This window comes from Halyomorpha halys, unplaced genomic scaffold (assembly GCF_000696795.3).
Source record: "Halyomorpha halys isolate HHAL.00 unplaced genomic scaffold, Hhal_1.1 Scaffold105.1, whole genome shotgun sequence".
In the NCBI taxonomy this organism is placed as follows: domain Eukaryota; kingdom Metazoa; phylum Arthropoda; class Insecta; order Hemiptera; family Pentatomidae; genus Halyomorpha; species Halyomorpha halys.
The window spans coordinates 270,506-290,855 of NW_027108109.1; the positions used below are offsets into that span (position 1 = coordinate 270,506).

At 31.6% G+C, this 20,350-nt stretch overlaps 1 protein-coding gene across 1 annotated transcript in view; it reads right to left on the reverse strand.

Annotated features, from left to right (window-relative positions):
* The window catches only part of LOC106677614 (EGFR adapter protein), a gene marked incomplete at its 5' end in the record, with an annotated part of 690,819 nt that overhangs the window by 19,852 nt on the left and 650,617 nt on the right, over window positions 1-20,350 (reverse strand). Inside the window, 1 exon segment of the mRNA XM_067046493.1 lies at window positions 8,948-9,153. Within this exon segment, the coding sequence (XP_066902594.1) occupies window positions 8,948-9,153 (206 nt within the window).

Here is a 20,350-nt window from a genome sequence, read left to right on the forward strand (position 1 = left end):
AGACGGTGTAGAGGATGGGACCATGGATACTACCTTGAGGATTCTATGAAATGAAATGAAAAAATCAATATTTATTTTGAGACACTTAGTCTCCTAAGAATAACAATTATGAAGCTCCTATGTGGTTACATTAAATTACACTACAAGTTCACAGAAGTTTGTTAGTCTATAGTACAAGAGCCGGAAAGAAAAAAAGGCAGATATTTCACGCCAATTTTTGATCACTTTAATGAAAACTATGTATAATTACTAGTCAAAACTGATGAGTCTGCCAAGTATAGGTAGGAGGAATAAAAATGGATTTTTCAAAACGTTAAAAATAATTAATTTTTCATTCGGAGCTCTATATCTTTAAAATTACCAACAACAACAGAAAATCTAAGACAACATCATTTAAAGTAGAGTAAATTTGCTGAAATATTAGCCCTAATAAAGCTTTTTAAGTCCAATAGTTCTCGAGATATAGCTTTTTAAAAAGCAACATTTCATAAAAATGTTGTATGTGACGTATTGAAAGATCAGTAGTTAGTGAATTTATTTTGAAAATCTATATCTCAAAAACCATTTGACGTATAGATGTCCGTTAGCTCTCAAATTAAAGCTAGTTTATTGAGCTATAAAGTAGTTTATGATGTTTATCTTCGTAGAAGTAGCAGTTTTTATGATATTTGCTCAAATAAATTAATTTATAGTTGTTTGAACAAATTTTCTTTTGCCAACTTTATATTCATATGTGAATATCATAAAAACTACTACCCCTACGAAGATCAGTGTCATAAACTACTTTATAGTAAGTTAAATTTCCTTTAATTTGAGCGCTGACTGACATATGTTCACCTTACACTTATTTAAGAATCAAACATTTTATACGAACCACTTGAAATTAACAGTTTGTGAATTTGTTTTGTCAAATATCTTGAAAACTAATACTCCTACAAATATAAACGTTATATATTATTTTATAGTAAATTTAACTAGCTTTAATTTGAGTGCTGGCAGACATCTCCACGTCATATGGTTTCTGAAATAAAGTTTTTCAAAACTAAACTTATTGTTCGCACAACTATAAATTTAGGAAATATCCTGAAAACTACTATTCCTACGGAGGTAATGGTCATAAACTATTTTATAGTCAATTAAACTAGCTTTATTTGAGTGCTAATCGATATCTATATGTCACAGAGTTCCTGAGATATAAATTTCTCAAAATAAATTAACTAACTGACTGACTAATCTTTCAGCACATTTTTAAGACGTACAGGTGTCTTTTAGCTCTCAAATTAAAGCTAGTTTAATGAGCTATAAAGTAGTATATAATGTTTAACTTCGTAGGAGTAGTATTTTTCATGATATTTGCTAAAATAAATTGATTTATAGGACAAATTTTCATTTGCTAAATTCATATGCATATTTGAATATCATAAAAACTACTACCCTACAAAGATAAGTGTCATAAACTACTTTACAGTAAGTTAAATTTCCTTTATTTTCAGTGTTGGCAGACATATGTGCGTCATATGAATCTAGAGATATATTTTTTCAAAAATCCAACATTTTATACGCACAACTAGAAATTAACACTTTGTAAATTTATTTTGTCAAATATCATAAAAACTACTCCTACAAAGATAAACATAATTAACTATTTTTTAATAAATTTAACCAGCTTTAATTTGAGGGCTGGCAAACATCTGTACGTCTAATGGTTTCTGAATTGAAGTTTTTCATAAATCAAACTTATTGTCCGAACAACTACAAATCAATTTATTTTAGCAAATATTATGAAAACTACTATGTCTATGAAGATAAACGTCATAAAGTACTTTATAGCTCATTAAACTAGCTTTAATTTGAGTGCTGATTGATATCTATATGTCACAGAGTTCCTGAGATATAAATTTCTCAAAATAAATTAACTAACTACTAATCTTTCAGCATATTTCTTAAAATTTAAGTATTAAAAAATTGGGGTGAAATAACTGCCTTTTTTCTCCTCTTGGGCTCTTGTACTATTATAATCGTTCATAAATCTTCTACATTTTATCCAATTCCAACGTAAATAAAACCGTTAGAAAGCTGAATGAAGCAAAATTTATAATTAATGCCTTTATAATATTAGTTTCAAATAAAGAAAACCTTTTCAAACTTTTTATTTTATTTGAAACTAAAAATAGATTATAATTTATTTAATTGCCTGCCCATTGGTGCAATCTATAGAACCCTAAACCATTGCAGGTAGTGTGTAGATTGTTAAGTTGTGTTAAAGTTATTTTAATTTTTTTTACCATATATTTCTATTATATAAGGGGTATTCATGATCTTTGGTTTAACATGTTATGAAAAATGTTGATTTAACATAAAATGGAAAAACTTATGTTAAATCGAAAAAAAATTGTCTTCTTTTACCGTGGTAAAACGAAATAACATTTAACATGGCTGAGAGTCTGTTACTTGGTCTGTTAAATGGAGAATGACGTCACACAATAGACCAGTTGAGATCGCCGCCATTTTTGTTGTGACAGCTCAGTTCTTTCGTGTGTTTGTGGTATTCATATCCCTGTTATTAAACCAGAATGGATAATTTTAAAGATAAATTTGAGAAAAAAAACAATGTTATTTCATTCTACTATCTGAAAATTTGTAAACGCTCGCCAGATAAAAATCTCACTATATGAACCATGTAATTATTCTTAGGGGACATATGTCCCAGAATAAAGTTATTTTTTCATTTCATTTCATAAGCTAAACTTTCACACAAATTCCACTTTTCACTCACTCTAGGCATGTTGTAATTAATTACTTAAATCAAAACTGAAGTAAATAATAACATGAGGCTCTGGAAGGAAGGTTATAAACATAAAGGCTTATACAACAAGTTGCTGAGAAAATCCGCTAGGGGCTCAAATAGGGCTGCTCACAATCTTATAGTTATAACATTTAACATGTAACACAACATCATGAATACCCCTATAATATTATTAATCGTAATAAACTAAATAGATATAATAAACAATTGATTCAATATGTAAACAACTAAATATATTAATTTACATTAAACTTTCAATTTTATTCAATTTATCAACCAACGTCCCTGAATCTAACGATTACGAAGGGTATACCTTAATACCCTTATCCGTCAGTATTACTTATACTGTTGACCGGAATGCCCTTTAGACCTAACGATATGAGCCCTCTGGAGGGACAACACCTCGACCTATGTTACACAAAAGACTTCTCCCGAAATGGATACTCTTGGAGTGGAACCTTTTACCCTCGCCGCCTGTAGTGCCTCGTTATTAGATATATCTTTCACTTTCCCATGGCTCCCTCTTTGCTAAATGCCTCACGATGCCATAAATGTTTAAATAACCTCTTAACCTAATAATAATAGAGTTTAGCAAGTCCTGAGGTTCGATCCTGGCACGACTAAAAATAACTGTCTACACACCTCTAATAAAAATTATAATAAATATTTCAAAATGAGAAGATGGTTGAGAGTGTGATGAGTGAAGAGCACAACACAACACACGATTTGGCTAGAATTTTAAGTCAGGGCTAAGCTAGGTAACAAAAACAAAAGCTAAATAAAAACCATAATGAATAAAAGGAATAATTAAGTAGTGTTGAAAGAAAATTTATAGTCCAAGTATTATACATTATAATAAACATAAGTCTATTATAAACATATATTATAAGACCTAAGTGTTGTTTATTATATAGAAGTATTATATATTTATGCATTATATATTATATTAGGCTATAATTTGATTTATTTTCTTATTTTATAATTATTCATAATGACTAGAAAACAACTAAAAATATAGATACATAAGTAATATTGAAAAAAATGTATGAACTAAGCATTATAAGAAGATAAAGGCTATATGAGAGAAAGTAATCTTAAATTTAAGAAAATTACAGCACTTACAAGATAAACGGTCTAAACTTCCAACACATTACAAATCTAGACAAATAGAGTTGAGCTTTGGGGTTCCACTAAACCTTCGAATTCCTCTCGTATTCAATCCTTACAATCCAAAATCCTCAATGCTCCTTACTTTGTCACAAATAAAATCATACATAAGACCTTAATGTTCCCTATGTAACCCATCTAGACCGAACCAGATATCACTCCTTCCATTATAAACTCTCTAACCACTCAAACCCCTTAGTTTCTAGCCTTGCATCCTCTTCCATTCATGACAATTCTCCGAGGCGTCTGAAAAGAAGATGACCACGAGACCAGATAATGTAAAATGTCATTAGAGTGCTACCAATACGTCTGTAACAATCCAATTTAACTTAGATCAGATTTACTAAATGTATTATAATGTACAGTTGTAAATAGCAATAAATAAATATTAAAAAAAAATTTAAGAAAGAGGAAACAACAAAAAAAAAAAATCTATGAAAATCTAATAAGTAAATATATCTACAACAAGATAATTATTTAAAATTAAAGTTATGAAATATTGACATCTTTCTCTAATTTTAATATTACTTTTCTCATATAATAAACACTATTAATGTAACTATTATGTTAGTTATTTTCTAATGATTCTGAAATTCCTTATAATGATTATGGTTATCTTCATTTTTGTTCTTAGCCCTGATGAAGGCTTGAAATTCTGGCCGGAACGTCAGCACTAATAAATACTAGTTTTTTATTATTAGGTTACATTAAATTACACTACAAGTTCACAGAAGTTTGTTAGTCTATAGTACAAGAGCCGGGAATAAAAAAGGCAGTTTTTTCACTCCAATTTTTGATTACTTTAATAAAAACTATGTATAATTAATAGTCAAAATAGATGAGTCTGCCAAGTGTAGGTAGCTCTATGTCTTAAAAACTACCAACATCACTAAAAAATTTAAAAGAACATTATTTAAATAAGAGTAAATTTTCTGAAATATTAGCCCTAATAGAGCTATTTACATCCAATAGTTCTCGAGATATAGCTTTTTAAAAAGCAACATTTCTTAAAAATCTGCTGAAAGATTAGTAGTTACTTGATTTATTTTGAGAAATCTATATCTCAGGAACTATGTGACGTATATATGTCTAATAGTACTCAAATTAAAGCTAGTTTAATGTACTAAAAAGCAATTTATGATCTTTAACTACGTAGGAATAGTAGTTTTCATGATATTTTCTAAAATAAATTGGTTTATAGTTCTTCAGACGATAAGTTTGATTTATGAACTTTATTTCAAAAACCATCGTACGTGAAGATGTCTGCCTGCAATCAAACTAATGGTAATTATATTTACTATAGAATAGTTTATAATGTTTATCTTTGTAGGAGTATTATTTTTTATGATATTTGACAAAATAAACTCAATAACTGTTAATTTCTATTTGTTCGTATAAAATGTTTGATTTTTTAAAAAATATATCACTAGATCCATAAAACGCGCACATGTCTGCCAGCAGTCAAAATAAAGGACATTTAACTTACTTTAAAGTAGTATATAACACGTATCTTCGTAGGGGTAGTAGTTTTTATGATATTCACATATAAATATAAATTTGGCAAATGAAAATTTGTCTGAACTATAAATCAATTTATTTTAGCAAATATCATTAAAATTAATAATCCTACGAATGACAAACGTCATGAACTACTTTATAGCTCATTAAACTAGCTTTAAGAATGCCAAGAGACATTTGTACGTCAAATGTTTTTTGAAATATAGATTTTTCAAAATACATTGACTAACTACTAATCTTTCAGTACGTTCTGTTCATTTTTATGAAATTTTGCTTTTTTAAAAAGCTATATCTCGAGAACTATTAAGCGTAAATAGGTCTATTAGGGCTTACATTTTAGTAAATTTACTCTACTTTAAATTATGTTTTCTTAGATTTTCTAGTGTTGTTGGCAGTTTTAAAGATATAGAGCCCCGAATGAAAAAATAATAATTTTAACGTTTTGAAACAGGCGGCATTTTTTATTCCTCCTAACTATACTTGGCAGACTCATCTATTTTGACTATTAATTATACATAGTTTTCATTAAAGTAATCAAAAATTAGAGTGAAATAACTGATATTTTTTTCTCTCTTGGGCTCTTGTAATATAAGTTGTTACTTATTTGTATTCTTCACCAACCATCTTCTCTTCAACTATTAACTCATCATTAATTTTTATTTATATTTAGGACTATAATAAAATAATTAATAAATATGTATATAACAATAAAAGCATCTGACGTGTATGTAATAAAATAGTTTTTATGAAAAACATCATTACTACTTTCCCATTGAAAGGTTTGTCGAGTTGACATTCCGCCACCCCTAAGAGCTAAGAAAAGAAATAAAGTTATTTAGCTGTTGGAAGAGCTCCTTTTCGATTTACTATCTCTCTTTTATCCACCGCCGCGTCGGTCTTTTTTTTATTCGATAAAATATGAAACATTATTTATGACTTGTGGTTTCCTCTCTGGACTATTTTTATGTCGTCAGTTCCAGTTCAGTGCCAACAGATCTGTCTCGTATTAGTTCAGGATTTATCGAAAATAAAGTTCTTCAGTGCTACACTTAGGAACCCATAATTCGAAATGTGGAAAGTTTTCTTTTTTTGTTTATATTTTTATTTATTTAGTATTTACAACTGTGTTTAAATAACAATATATCCAGTAAATTTGATGTAAGATGATCATGATATAATACAGACGAGTAGAGAAATTACCCATTGGCAGCACTCTGATAATAATTCTACATTAAAGGTCTCGAGACCATCTTCATTTCAGACGCCTCGGAGGATTGCCAGGAATGGGTGAGGAAGCAAGATTAGAAACTATCGGGTTTGGGAGGTAAGGGAGTTTATAACCGAATTAATGATATCTGGTTCGGGCTAGACCGGGTAAATGTAGAAGATTAAGGTCTTTATGTATGATTTTATTTGTGAAAAAGTAAGGAGCATTGAGGATTTTGGATTGTAAGGATTGGATAACGGAGGAATTCGAAGGTTTGGTGGAGCCCTAAAGCTCAACTCTGTATATCCATATTGGCCTTATTATATCCATATTACGGAATGGACGTGCAATTTCATGTCTTTTCAGTCTTGTGGGAGGATTCCAAGTTAGTCGTATGTCTAGATGTAGTCCAGGGTATCGGATCTGTTCTAAAGGGGTTAAGAGCAACATTATAAAAGGAAACTATAGGGCTGTCGGTAGGTTTACGACGAAGGATGAAGGTGATTTGTTGGGATTTGTTTTGGTCCTCCAATATCGACACCACTTTTCGAGGGTTGAGGCAGTGATGGGCAACAGTTAGCTATAGCTGAAACTAATAACTAAAATTTCCATGGATACGACCCTTCTTCATGAATGGATCATTGATAAATAAATATCGTATCCATGAATGGATCATTGATAAATAAATATCGTATCCATGAATGGATCATTGATAATAAATATTGTATCCATGAATGGACCATTGATAAATAAATATTGTATCCATGAATGGATCATTGATAAATAAATATTGTATCCATAGCAATTTTAGCAATTAGTTTCAACTATAGCTAATTTGGTTGGGATGTCAGCTATATAGTTTTTGTAGAGGATGGGACAGACCTTGAGGAACACCAGCCAACTGGGTATGAAAAGTTAAAAGTAGTTTTAATATATATGTGTATATATTTTTTCGAATAAATAAATATGATTTACTTTAATTATTAAATTTTTGAACGAATCCATAACAAAAGACTGATCTTCATGACTATTATAAGACCTATCTTGACATACGGAGTCGAGCTTTGGGGCTCCACTAAACCATCAAATTCCTCCCGAATCCAATCCTTACAGTCCAAAATCCTTCGTAAAATCCTTAACGCTCCTTACTTTGTCATAAATCAAGACATCCATCATGACCTCAATGTCCCATATGTTGCCGATTTGGCCAAAACCAGATACTATTCCTTCCATAGAAATTTTTCCAACCAGCCAAATCCACTTGTTTCTAACCTGGCTTCTCCTTCATTACGTCTGAATTACGTCATTACGTCTCCTTGGCGTCTGAAAAGAAGATGGCCTCAGGATCTTCTCCTCTAGAAATGTTATTGGAATTCTATCAATGGGTAGATTCTCCACATGTTTTTATCATGTCACTATATCACCTACAGCAAATTTACTTGTTGTATATATGTTATAAAGTTGTAACAATAAATAAATGATTAAAAAAAAAAAATGAATGAGTGATAAAATATTTGTCTTTCATAACACTCAGAATAAAAAGAGATTAATTTCCCATAAATTACCACTCAGCGTTATCCTTTTACTTACTACAAATATTGAAAATGAGGTGCGGTAAGCAAGAAAATGGTTGAGGGGGCGTGGGGGAAGGGGGGGGGTTAGCAAATAAACTCTGATAAATAAAAACACACTGGTCTGAATCTCTGCATGAGCATTCCTGAAGAAGACCTGAAATTCAGGTCGAAACGTCGGCACAAATAAATGCATATTTGTATATGCTGACCGCACCCCCCCCCCTCTGCTCCTCCCCCGATAATCTTTTCCTATAAATATCTAAACCACTGGATACATCCATATTATTAATAAAGACAATTATAAAGCCACATATACTAAACTGTAAACAGTTTTAGGAAGATTTTTTTTTCTTTTTTAAACCCTCTTCCAGAGCATATCAAATATACGGGAGAAATCTACCCAGACTGGGGGCAAGTTTTCATTCCGTGGCATCGTCGCGAAATATTAGTCTAACTCCCCCGACCGATTCGAACTGGTACCACTGCAGTTACGAGATTGCTAAGGTAGACGTCCCAACTACCTCGGCTACAAATGGTCTCTTACAGGGAAGAACTATGTTGATTTCAAAACTTTAGAAAAAATAAAATAAATAACCTATATCGTTCATTTTCTGACTTATACTTATTTGCTGTCCCTCTCCCTAGATATGTATATGACAGCTCTTGCTTACTGACCTGTTGTTGTCCATATCGACGGTCTTGGAAGGTATGATGAGGGGGGGCGGCGTCGACTCCTCTTCGGTGGGGGTGGTTCCCATGGCCAGCCTCTTCACCAGGGGAGGCTTGTCGGCCAGCCTGCGACAGCTGTTCAGTTCTGTGGGGGAGTCCGCCTCCTCGCCCGGCCCAGGACCGCTCTTGCATTCCAGGCTGTCTGGCCGGTTCTGAAACGTGTTAAAATGGCTATTAATATCATCTATATAAAGAAATTACATTAAAATAAAAATAATGTTTTTTTTCTTAAAATTTACAATTTTATTTAAGCTATAAATACAACTACACATGAAAAACCACGTGTGATGAGTCTACTCCGTAATTTCATTCCAACATATTAGATGGTCTCGAAGCCATCTTCTTATTAGTGACAAACGCGGAAGTGTAAGCAAGGTTAGAAACAAAGTATTTGGGTAATTAAGGAGTTTATCATAGAAAGATTAATGCCTTGTTTTGGATAGATTGGCAACATATGGAACACTAAGGTCTATATTGATGATTTTATTACAGACAAAGGAATTTGGATTTACGTAGGCCAAAAGATTAACTCAGTAAAATCCGACCGTTTGTCTATCATGCTTTGGATTTTCATTATTCAATTGTTAAGGATTTATATGCCTTGCAACGCAAAATATTTTGAGAAAATTTGTTTCTTCCTTTTTGAATTGAAATAATAATTTTTTTGTTTTTTCAACTTACTTTTTGTAGATAAGCTAAAGTATTTAGGTTATATGGTAATTAGAAAAACGAAATTTATGAGAAAACAAAAGCGAGGTTAAGCAGGAAATAACTCTTTTTTTTTCAAATTCTTAATTGCTTAGCTCGCACATTCTGTTCAAAAACATAAAAAGTTAGAATCAATAAAACTATTCACCTTTCTACTGTTATTTACGGATACAATACGTAGTCTGTTATACAAAAGGAAGAACAGTGCCTTAAGATTTTTGAAAATTAAGTATTACGTAAAATATTTGAACCGAAAAAAGATGAGTTCGTCGAAGAATTTAGAAGGCTATACAACGCCAAATTGAGGGAACTTCAATTTCATTCTAATTCATATTATAGCATTACAGTAAATAAAATGGGCATGTAAGGTCCTGGAACTTAGTAACGAATGGATTCCTAAACAAACAATAAACCGACGGGTAAACGTCCGAGGGGTAGACCGAAACGTAGTTAACAGGATTACGTTAAGAAAGGCGTCACTGGACAGATGTATGTAGAGAAGGATTGGTGGTATGGGTATTGAACTTTCGGGTTCGCTAAGGATTTATTATTATTTGTTTTTGTCACATATCCATCTTAATTCATCAAGTATATCGATATTATACATCTTTGGTTTCCATTTAATATCGTAGTTACATAAAATGAATTCCACAAAACATATTCTACATTCTAGCAGTTACTTTCTAAACTTGAACCGGAGTGTTCCACTGGCGGTGGAGGTATCAAATGGAACATACTGCAGAGAGCTTTCGGGCTGGCTTCAACATAACGAACCATTTTACAGCTGACCCAACTGTTTCATAGCGGCATAAAAGAGAACTTATTCCAGGGCCTCTAATAACAATAAAATATGTAAATAAATGAAAAAAAAAATCAATAAAGTCGATGGCTAATAAAATATCTCGGCTCCAGCTCCAGTAATGAAAAAAATTTCCTTTTGAGGTTAATGACTTTCAATTTAATGAAATTTCTTTATTAAAATTATCACTACATAGTACAACGTTTCGGGACCACTGTGCCATATTCATGCACCTTAAACCTTTAACAATAACAAAACTATCATAACAACAATGTCCATCTCTATTCATTATAGTTCACACAATTATATTTACCTAATAATTTCTTCTAAGAAATCATGTCACAATTTTTGCATCTTCCTTCTCTCTGGCACAGCCATCACTCTACATTTCTTACTACCTCTTTGGACCTTATCTCATGTCCAGTGTGCTGTTTGGTTACCTCCTTGTTTTTTATACAAGTCCTGCTTTGTATTTAACATTAACTTAGTTAATTAACTAATAAAAAAATCACTAAAGATGCACAAATTGGGACATGATGACCACTGTCCCATAGGTCCCGAAACGTTGTACCATGTAGTGATAATTTTAATAAAGAAATTTCATTAAATTGGAGTCATTAACCTCAAAAGGAAAATTTTTTCTATATAGAAGAAGTGTATTTTTGCAATTAGCTACTGCACAAAAACGATAAGGAGTATAACTCATAATAGATAATTGTTTAGATAGCAAAGGAAACTAAATAAATTAAAATAACATTGTACTGAGTAGATAATACATCAGATTTTCAAGTCAAAACAATGATGGTCGCTTGCTTTTTTTGCCGTGTACATTATCAAATAGATTGATTAAAGAGACTCTTCAAAAAACCATAAAATACCATATTATTTATAGAATTACTGAAATTATTATTTAATGCTTTCTTTATGTTAAGTATGAAATGAAGATAATTCTCTTACAAACTTATGAACCTGCTTCTTTTTCAGTTTGATTAATGATGCAATGAATAGTTAATCCATGTAGCCAATCATAATTAGTATGGTTCTGTATAGGTATTTACCACAGAATAAGTATAGGTGTATTCCACACAATAAGTACATGTGATATCACACAATAAGGTAAATAGGGATGCGACATCGATAAAAAAAACATCGATGCTCAATACAAAAACATCGATGTTAAAAACATCGATGTATTTTTGGCAAAGATTTGTATGCAATGGTATTTTAATATTGAGCAAAGAAATTTTAAAACATCGTTGTTTTTCTAGTCGTAATTTATCTCTATCATGTCGTTAGCGTGAAGGTTGGAGGTACTTTATTATTCGACCACATTGTTGATAGGAATCTATTTATACTGTAAATTTTTGGTTTTCATTTAGTTACTTTTGGAAAAAAATGAAACATTGGGACAAAACATCGATGTTTAGAAAACATAGGCTTAAAAACATCGATGTCGCATCCCTAAATGTAAACCATGATGGGTGGAATTTCTGTTGAGTGGAATATTAAAGCAGCATATATTTATGTCCAAATGAGGTCATGCTAAAACAATACTGGTGGGATAAAAAAAAAATTAATGCTTAGTTTGAGTCTAAATCGCAAGACTAAATTTTTATTATAAAAATTCAAGATGATTATCACTATATGAGCAATATTACTTACGAAAAAACTGTAAAATACTGTATTGAATTTTTTTTTTATTACTGTTTACTCAAATAATATATTTGCAATTCTATTACTATTTACCAGTAGGCACCTTGGTGGGCTTATAAGTGATTTAGGGGTGCGGTGATGGTCACAGATGCATTGGGGGGGCGATGAATAACTATAAGTTCTCACGGTTAACAATATTATTACTGACGAAAATAGAGCCGAGGATTACTAAATTTCTAGCAGCACATCAAGTTCATCATTCTCATTAAGATGATTTCGAATATTAAAACTTTTTGTACATTAAATTCTATTCTGAGTTTAATAAATAGTTTTATAATGTTCAAGTTCAATGTTTCTAATTTACACCTTTCTTAACTATATTTAACGAAAAATGTAGAAATATTAATACATATATACTTCATATTAATTGCTATTAAAATTTAAGGACGGTAGAACAAACAAATTTGTAAACTACTGCTGTTTACTATACTTCGTTTTAGTTTACATCCTATTCATATATGTGTATACATTTTTGTTTACTACATATCTCTTTCATATTAATTTTGTATACATACTCTTTTCTACAACTTTCTATGTATGCTCTCTATCTTAAGAAAAACCGAAGATTTTATCTAAATGACAAAATGAATTTTATTGAAAATATTATCGACATAACGTATCAAATCCACTTTCACATAAGACAGGTTTTTTATTTGTTATATGACAACTATCCTTCATCAAATTTTCTCAAGAAATATTTTATGTTAATAAACCTATCTTTCTGTTTATATTTTATGTAGGTTTTTATACATATGCCATAAAATTCGAAATTATCATTTACTATATAACCTATCTTTTGGGAGAGGTAGGGAGTCTTTTTTATGGCAGATGTTTTTAGTTTTATGATGCAGTTGCGAGCACAGACTGAGTCGTAAATATCCGCTACGTTGGAACGGAACTATCCAACCAACGTTTTATTAAAGCTTAAAATATTTTATGTGAAGATCTAACGTAAATGTAACTTGTTGAAAGCAGCGCCTTTTGTCATCGGAAAGTATCTTCATCCTTCGAGAAAATTGCATATTTATCTTGAATATTGGTTAACATGAGTTGTACTAGTTTTGCGAAAAAAACTGTCTAATAACAACCGGTTGACTTTGTAGTATAATTGGGTAACACAGATTATTAATCTTCTGGAGAGCTTCGGAATTTTCGACCCGGTATTATTCAATTATCCGAGAGAGATTTAGGAAACCTATAGGGAATTCGAGCTCTCGTTATAACGTGGTACTTGAGTTTTCTGAGGTTGCTTAAAGCTACCTTAAGATCAGTTCTCTATATCGTAATTGAGAATGATCATAAAATTAAGACTTAACTGTAAATATGCAATTACTCTTAGAGTCAGTCCAGACTGATATATTTTGGACCAACAAAAACTTTGTCCAGCTTGTCATGGAACAGCATTGGAGGATTGTTATAATTTTTTATCAAATGGTCTCGCGTATCAAGAGAGTCCGAACTAAACAATATTAGTTAAATAGTAGGGGGGGATGAGATAAAAAAAACACAAATAAATAAAAATTATTTACATTAAAACAATTTTGATCCTTTTTCTCTCAACTTTATTCTTTTTCAAACCTCCAACGTTTCGACCACTTAGGTCATTTTCTAATCGAATCTACCTTCAACTACTGAAGGTAGGCTCTGTTTGGAGTTTGCAAATAAAAATAGTAATAATAAGAGTGGTTAGTAAAAGTTTTAAATTTTGGAAGGAATTTTATAGAAGAATTTATGGGACAAAGGCAATTAGCCGGCATTTAAAGAATTTAAAGAAAAAAATGAAAACAAAATAAGGAATCCTTAAAAATTACCTAAGTGATCGAAACGATGGAGGTTTGAAAAAGAATAAAGTTGAGAGAAAAAGGATCAAAATTGTTTTAATGAAAATAAACCACTCTCAAACAAATATATTAATAAAAAATAAATCTAAAAATTATTTATTCATGCCGACGTTTCGACCTGAGCTTTAGGTCTTCATCAGGGAACTTACGGTCGAGATACTGGCTAGATTCCTTTAGCTAAAAAGTTTATCCAGTATCTCTGCTGTAAGCTCCCTTATAAAGACCTAAAGCTTAGGTCGAAACGTCGGCATGAATAAATAATTTTTTTTTCTGACCGCGCCCCCCCCCCTACCATCTTCTCCAATTATCTATCTACGGTCAACAATCTACACCTTAATATAAGTCCAAATTATTTGTATGTGTTTTTATCAGTACCCTCACGATTGCATCTAAAGTCTTATATCTAGAGCTGTATACTTTTTTCTCAATAGAGCGCGTGCCTGTAGTTCTGTTTGTTTTATATTGTTCAGTATGTAAAGATATTTTTTTTTTTTTTTACTGCTGTGAGGAATAAAGATAGTTCAGCTTGGGTGTAGTGCTTGCTATTGGTTTACATACTATAATTGATTTTCAATTTATTATTCTTGTAAAAATTACAACATTGGAGTATATATTGTACAGGCTAACCCTGTTTATATATACATATTTTTTTTAATTATTCGAGGAGAAGATGGCTGGGGGTGCGGGCAAAATATTACACACATATGTTGAAATAACATATTTAATCGTGCCAACTAAATCGTGTTTCGGACAGAATTCCTAGCCTTCATCAGGGCTAAGAACAAAGAACAAAATAACAACCAATGAACAAAAAAAATATATAAACAGAATGACATAAAGTAAATAATTTTACAGAACATAATCAATAAAATTACAGTGATGAAAGAAGTGGAAAATATAATGTTTATAGAGATAATTAAATAAGTAGGTAAAATAACATAATTAAGAAAATAAAATAAAAATTTGAATAATTTAAAAATTAAAATTATGGAAAGAAAAAGTAAAATTGAGATAAAGAAAATATATGTAACAAATGAAATATATAACTGTATTATTAGATAATGAAGCAAACTAAGAAGATAAGTTTAACAAAAGAAGTAAATAGAAAACATTAAAATAATAATATATGGTCAACATAACTAATAATGTGGGTAAGGAAAATTAAGGAAATAATACAGAAGGAGGAGGGGGGATAAAGATAGGGGAAATAAGAGAATAAAACATAAAACGAACCTGTTAGCTTGAAATCTTACCGCCAAGTGGATTCTGCGCCACGAATTATTTAAGGTTTTTTATTATTGCCTGAGCAACTAATTCACTTGAAGCCTTTGTTTTGCCAAATCGTTTATCTCGATAAAATACATTTTAATGAATTTAGAAAGCAACGGAATAATACAATACACCTTCACTAAAGAACAGATCTAACTGGAAGGTTACATTACTTGTATTGTGGCTATCATTGGCCATTAAGGTTTACAGCCAAATTCAAAGGTTTTCTTTTCCAGTACTACGGATAATTATTGATTTTAACTGAGGTTTAAGAAATCGTAGTTTAAACTTTGATGGACATGGAATCCTCATACAAGACTAAAAAGACAAGAAACTGCTCGTAGATTCCGACTATTGCAACATTTACTAGACAAACGGTCTAAATTGCCAATCCATTACAAAAGACTGATCTACATGACTATTATAAGGCCTATCTGGACATACGGAGTTGAGCTTTGGGGCTTCACTAAACCATCAAATTCCTCCAGAATCCAATCCTTACAGTCCAAAATCCTTCGTAAAATGCTTAATGCTCCTTACTTTGTCACAAATCAAGTCCTGATGGATCCTCAAACTTCCATATGTTGCCGATTTGGCCAGAACCAGATACCGTTTCTTCCATAATAAACTTCTCAACCACCCAAATCCACTTTTTTCTAACCTGGCTTCTCCTTCATTACCTAATAATCCTCCTAGCCGTCTGAAAAGAAGATGGCCTCGAGATCTTCTTCTCTAGAAATGTTATTGGAGTTCTATCAGTGGATAGATTCTCCACATGTTTGTATCATGCCACAATATCACCTACAGCAAATTTACTTGTTGTATATATGTGTATACAGTTGTAAATATCAATAAATAAATTATTAAAGAAAAAAAAAAAATAAATAAACTTTGATGGTCCGACCGGCCCTCAGACCCTTCGTTGGTTATCAAGAATTAGACCTTCTTTAATTTTTCATTGCAGATCATACCTAACCTATGAGTAACTATTGACTGGCTAGTTATGTATTATTATCTGTAAGACTTCCAAAACAAATTATTATTACGACCTCTTGGGTTGATTATTTCCATCCTCCCGCCTTAGAAGTTCTTTGATCTAAAGAAGAGACCGAGAACTCATTTAGGCGCAGTTGAAGCTTTTCCTGATTTGAATTTGAAGCGAAAAATTGATAGATTTTCCTTTAGAACTCGGAGGATTATCGCGAATTCGATACAGAGATCTCTTCAAGATTACTTCCTTTATAAGTCCTTCATTCCTTCAAGGAAATATCAAACCATGCCTCCACCCAAGCAGAAAGTTCTTCTCAGTGTTAATTTAAATAATATGATAATTATAATCATATTATTAATTATTATATATTAATAATAATGATATGAAAAATAGTTTATTATTCTGGGACTAGGCTCCTTTAGAACAATTATAAGCTAATTTTAATTTTACAATAACATTTATTGGCCAAAAATAAATAATTTTAGACACAGAGGAAAAAAAAAAAAATAGTAAAAACCTAACTGACTAAATATATAAAAATAAAACAAAATGTAGTTACAAATTATCTGCACTATTATAATACTTGATTAGATTGGCGAATTAAAAGGTAGTTAAATAGAAGGGATTTAAATGAGGGAAGGGTCATGTGCTAAGACTCTTGTTAGAGGAAATGGAGTTCCAGTGAAATGCAACTCGAATAAAAAGAATGATATATCTAACGCAGCAGTTCGATGAGGTGGAAGGTAGATGTCAGAAAAACGGGACTTGGACAGAGTATTTGAATTTAAGGTTTTCTAGGATATAGGAGGCGGGTTTAGTACTAATAGCTTGGAATAGAAAGGAAGCTAGGAAATACTGGCATCAGAAGGATGGATAGAGCCACTTCAGCTCGGCTTAATACTGGGTTATGTGCGTATCTCTGCTGATCCTGAAAATAAATCGTACTTCCAAATTCATAAAACGTTTAAGTTTAGATTCGAGATTACCATATACCAGGCAGTCTTATTCAAAGTGGGGGGGGGACAAGAGAGGTAACGAAGAATTGACGTGTTTTAAGTGGAAGGAGATAACGGACTCTAATATGATAAGATATATTCATTAATCAAAACCCAGTTTAGCGACCGACTCATACTTGGTTTTCTATGCAATCTGGTTGGATAAAATTCAACTGAAATAAATTTAATAAGATTATTTGTGCTTAATCGGAAAAATTTCATTACAATTATAAAAAAAAAAAAAAAATCATACATAAAGACCTTAATGTTCCCTATGTAACCGATCTAGCCCGAACCAGATATCACTCCTTCCATTATAAACTCTCTAACCACTAAACCCCCTTAATTTCTAATCTTGTATCCTCTTCCATTCCTGACAATCCTCCGAGGCACCTGAAAAGAAGATGGCCACGAGACCAGCAAATGTAAAATGTCATTAGAGTGCTACCAATGGGTAATTTCTCTACACGCCTGTAACACTCCAATTTAACTTAGGTCAGATTTACTAAATGTATTATAATGTACAGTTGTAAATAGCAATAAATAGATATTAAAAAAAAAAAACAATTAAAAAATGTTTTAGGCGCTATGAAAAGACAAATTATATACATTAATTTAGGCCTTAGAAAAAAAATTGAAAAAAGCAAAAAAAATCGGACTAGGAATTTTAAATCCCGACGAAAAAGCTCAATAGAGGGTCTTAGAAGTTGGATTTGAGGAGCAGTCGAAGGAAAAGGAGAATTGAATTTGGTAGGGAGCTCCTTTGAGGTGACACATGTTCCGTTAAAAAAGGTCCTGAAAAAAGTTGAGACCGTGGGCATGTTTTCCGTTGATACGGCTCTTGACATCTGTTTCTTTTCTCTGGAATTGAAAAAAGATTCAGGTCCAGGAGCGGTTCTGTTACTTTTTCCTTTAAGTAAAAGATAAAAAATTTTGTAAACAATTTTTAATTAGAAGTTTGCTTACTTGGATATTACATCGTCGAACGTATTGTATCCTTGTGGAAAATAACCAGAAGTCTCATTTTATTGCATATTTCGACTGCATCCATTATGTAAACAACTGATCGAATATCTTAACGAATCAGGTTATTTAGTAAAATTTTATTTTGTATTCTTGACAACAACTGCATCGAACTACAATCACCTACGGGAAAATAAAGACCATTTTTTTTTTTTCGGGGTGAAAATGACTAATTACTTTCTTCCCGCCAAAAATACATCAGTTTACAAATATATCGATAAGGCGTTTCGTGAATGCGATAGAAAAAGTATTGGCTTTTTTCCAATTTGAACTCATGTTTATATTTTTCTTTTTTGCTCCCACAATTATTTATCAAATTTTTACTCGTCCACTGTTTATTATTGCTAACAATGGAAACGGAAATTGGTTATTTATTTTAAATGACTAAAACTAAACGTACTTTGAGGAAAGAGATTTTAAAAATGATCCATTTAAGTCCTGTTAGACTGTTTGAATAAGATTATCTACACTGTCTATCAGCTGACATCCCAACGAATCCTAACACTATCCTCACCACCTAAGACACATGTGTGCTCGCTGTTAATAATAACCCTTTGATTGCATCCCAAACTCTCCAATCCCACACAGCCCTCGAAGAATAGTGTCGTAATTGGACGATTGAAATAAATCCCATCAAATCACCTTTACCATTCGTTGTAAATCTACTGACTGCCCTACAGACTCCTTTAACAATATTGATCTTACACCTATCGAACAGATCCGATACCTTGAACTATATCTGAACAAACGACTAACCTGGAATCCTCACACAAGACAGAACAGGCAGGAAACTGCACGTCGACTATTACAGCACTTACTGGACAAACAGTCTAAACTTCCAATCCATTACAAAAGACTATTCTACATGAATGTAATAAGGCCAATCTGGACATATGGAGTTGAGCTTTGGGGCTCCACTAGACCTTCGAATTCCTCTCAAATTTAATTCTTACAATTCAAAATCCTCAATGCTCTTTACTATGACACAAATAAAATCGCAGATCACAACCTTAATGTTCCCTATGTAACCGATCCAGCCCGAACGGGGTATCACTCCTTTCATTACAAACTCCCTAACTATTCAAACCCACTAGTTTCTAAAAGAAGATGGCCAGGAAACCTACTAATGTAAAAACTTCATTAAATGCTAACAATGGGTAGTTTCTCTACACGCCTGTATCATTCCAAAATACCATACATCAAATTTACTAAATATATAATTATGAACAGTTGTAAATTCCAATAAAGATAATAATAAAAAAAAGTGTTTATAAATTCGAGAGGAGCGTTAAAGTTGTAAAATAAATGAGAAGGCAGATCGTGAGTGATTTTCTGAAGGGAGCTGAAGAGAGGTGACATTCAACTGAAGAGGATAAAGTACCTCAAGAAGTGAAAGCAAAAGAGGTTCATTGAGGGCAAGTCGATCCCACGGCTGTGGTACTTGTTCTATACCCAGGATATGGTAGGGGTACTCATGATCTTTATTTTAACATGTTAAAGCGTGTTAAATGGAAAAATTTATATTAAATAGAGAAATATTTCCATCTTTTACAATGTTAAAACGATATAAAATTTAACATGGTTGAGAGTTTGTTACTAGGTCCGTTAAATAGAGAATGACGTCACGGAAACAGACCAGCTGAGCTTGTCACCGTTTTATTTGTTGTCGTATTAGGTTACCTACTCCTAGTTTGTGTTTTTTTTTCTTTTGTCTTGTGTTTTGCACTTAAAAAAAAATATATAATCAGTAGCCAAACTTTTACACTTCTACTTTTCACTCACTTTAGGCATGTTGTAATAAATTACTTTTTATACTACGTTATTTTTTCTCTCTTATCTTATCTCTTATTTCTTCATTTCCTATACTACATATTTCTTCTTATTTTCTATAACATTGTTTTTTACACGCCCTTTATATATTGATACTTTTTATACTTATATATTGATACTTTACATATTGATACATTTTATTACTTTTTGGACTCTCGTTATTTTACATTTTACCCCTTT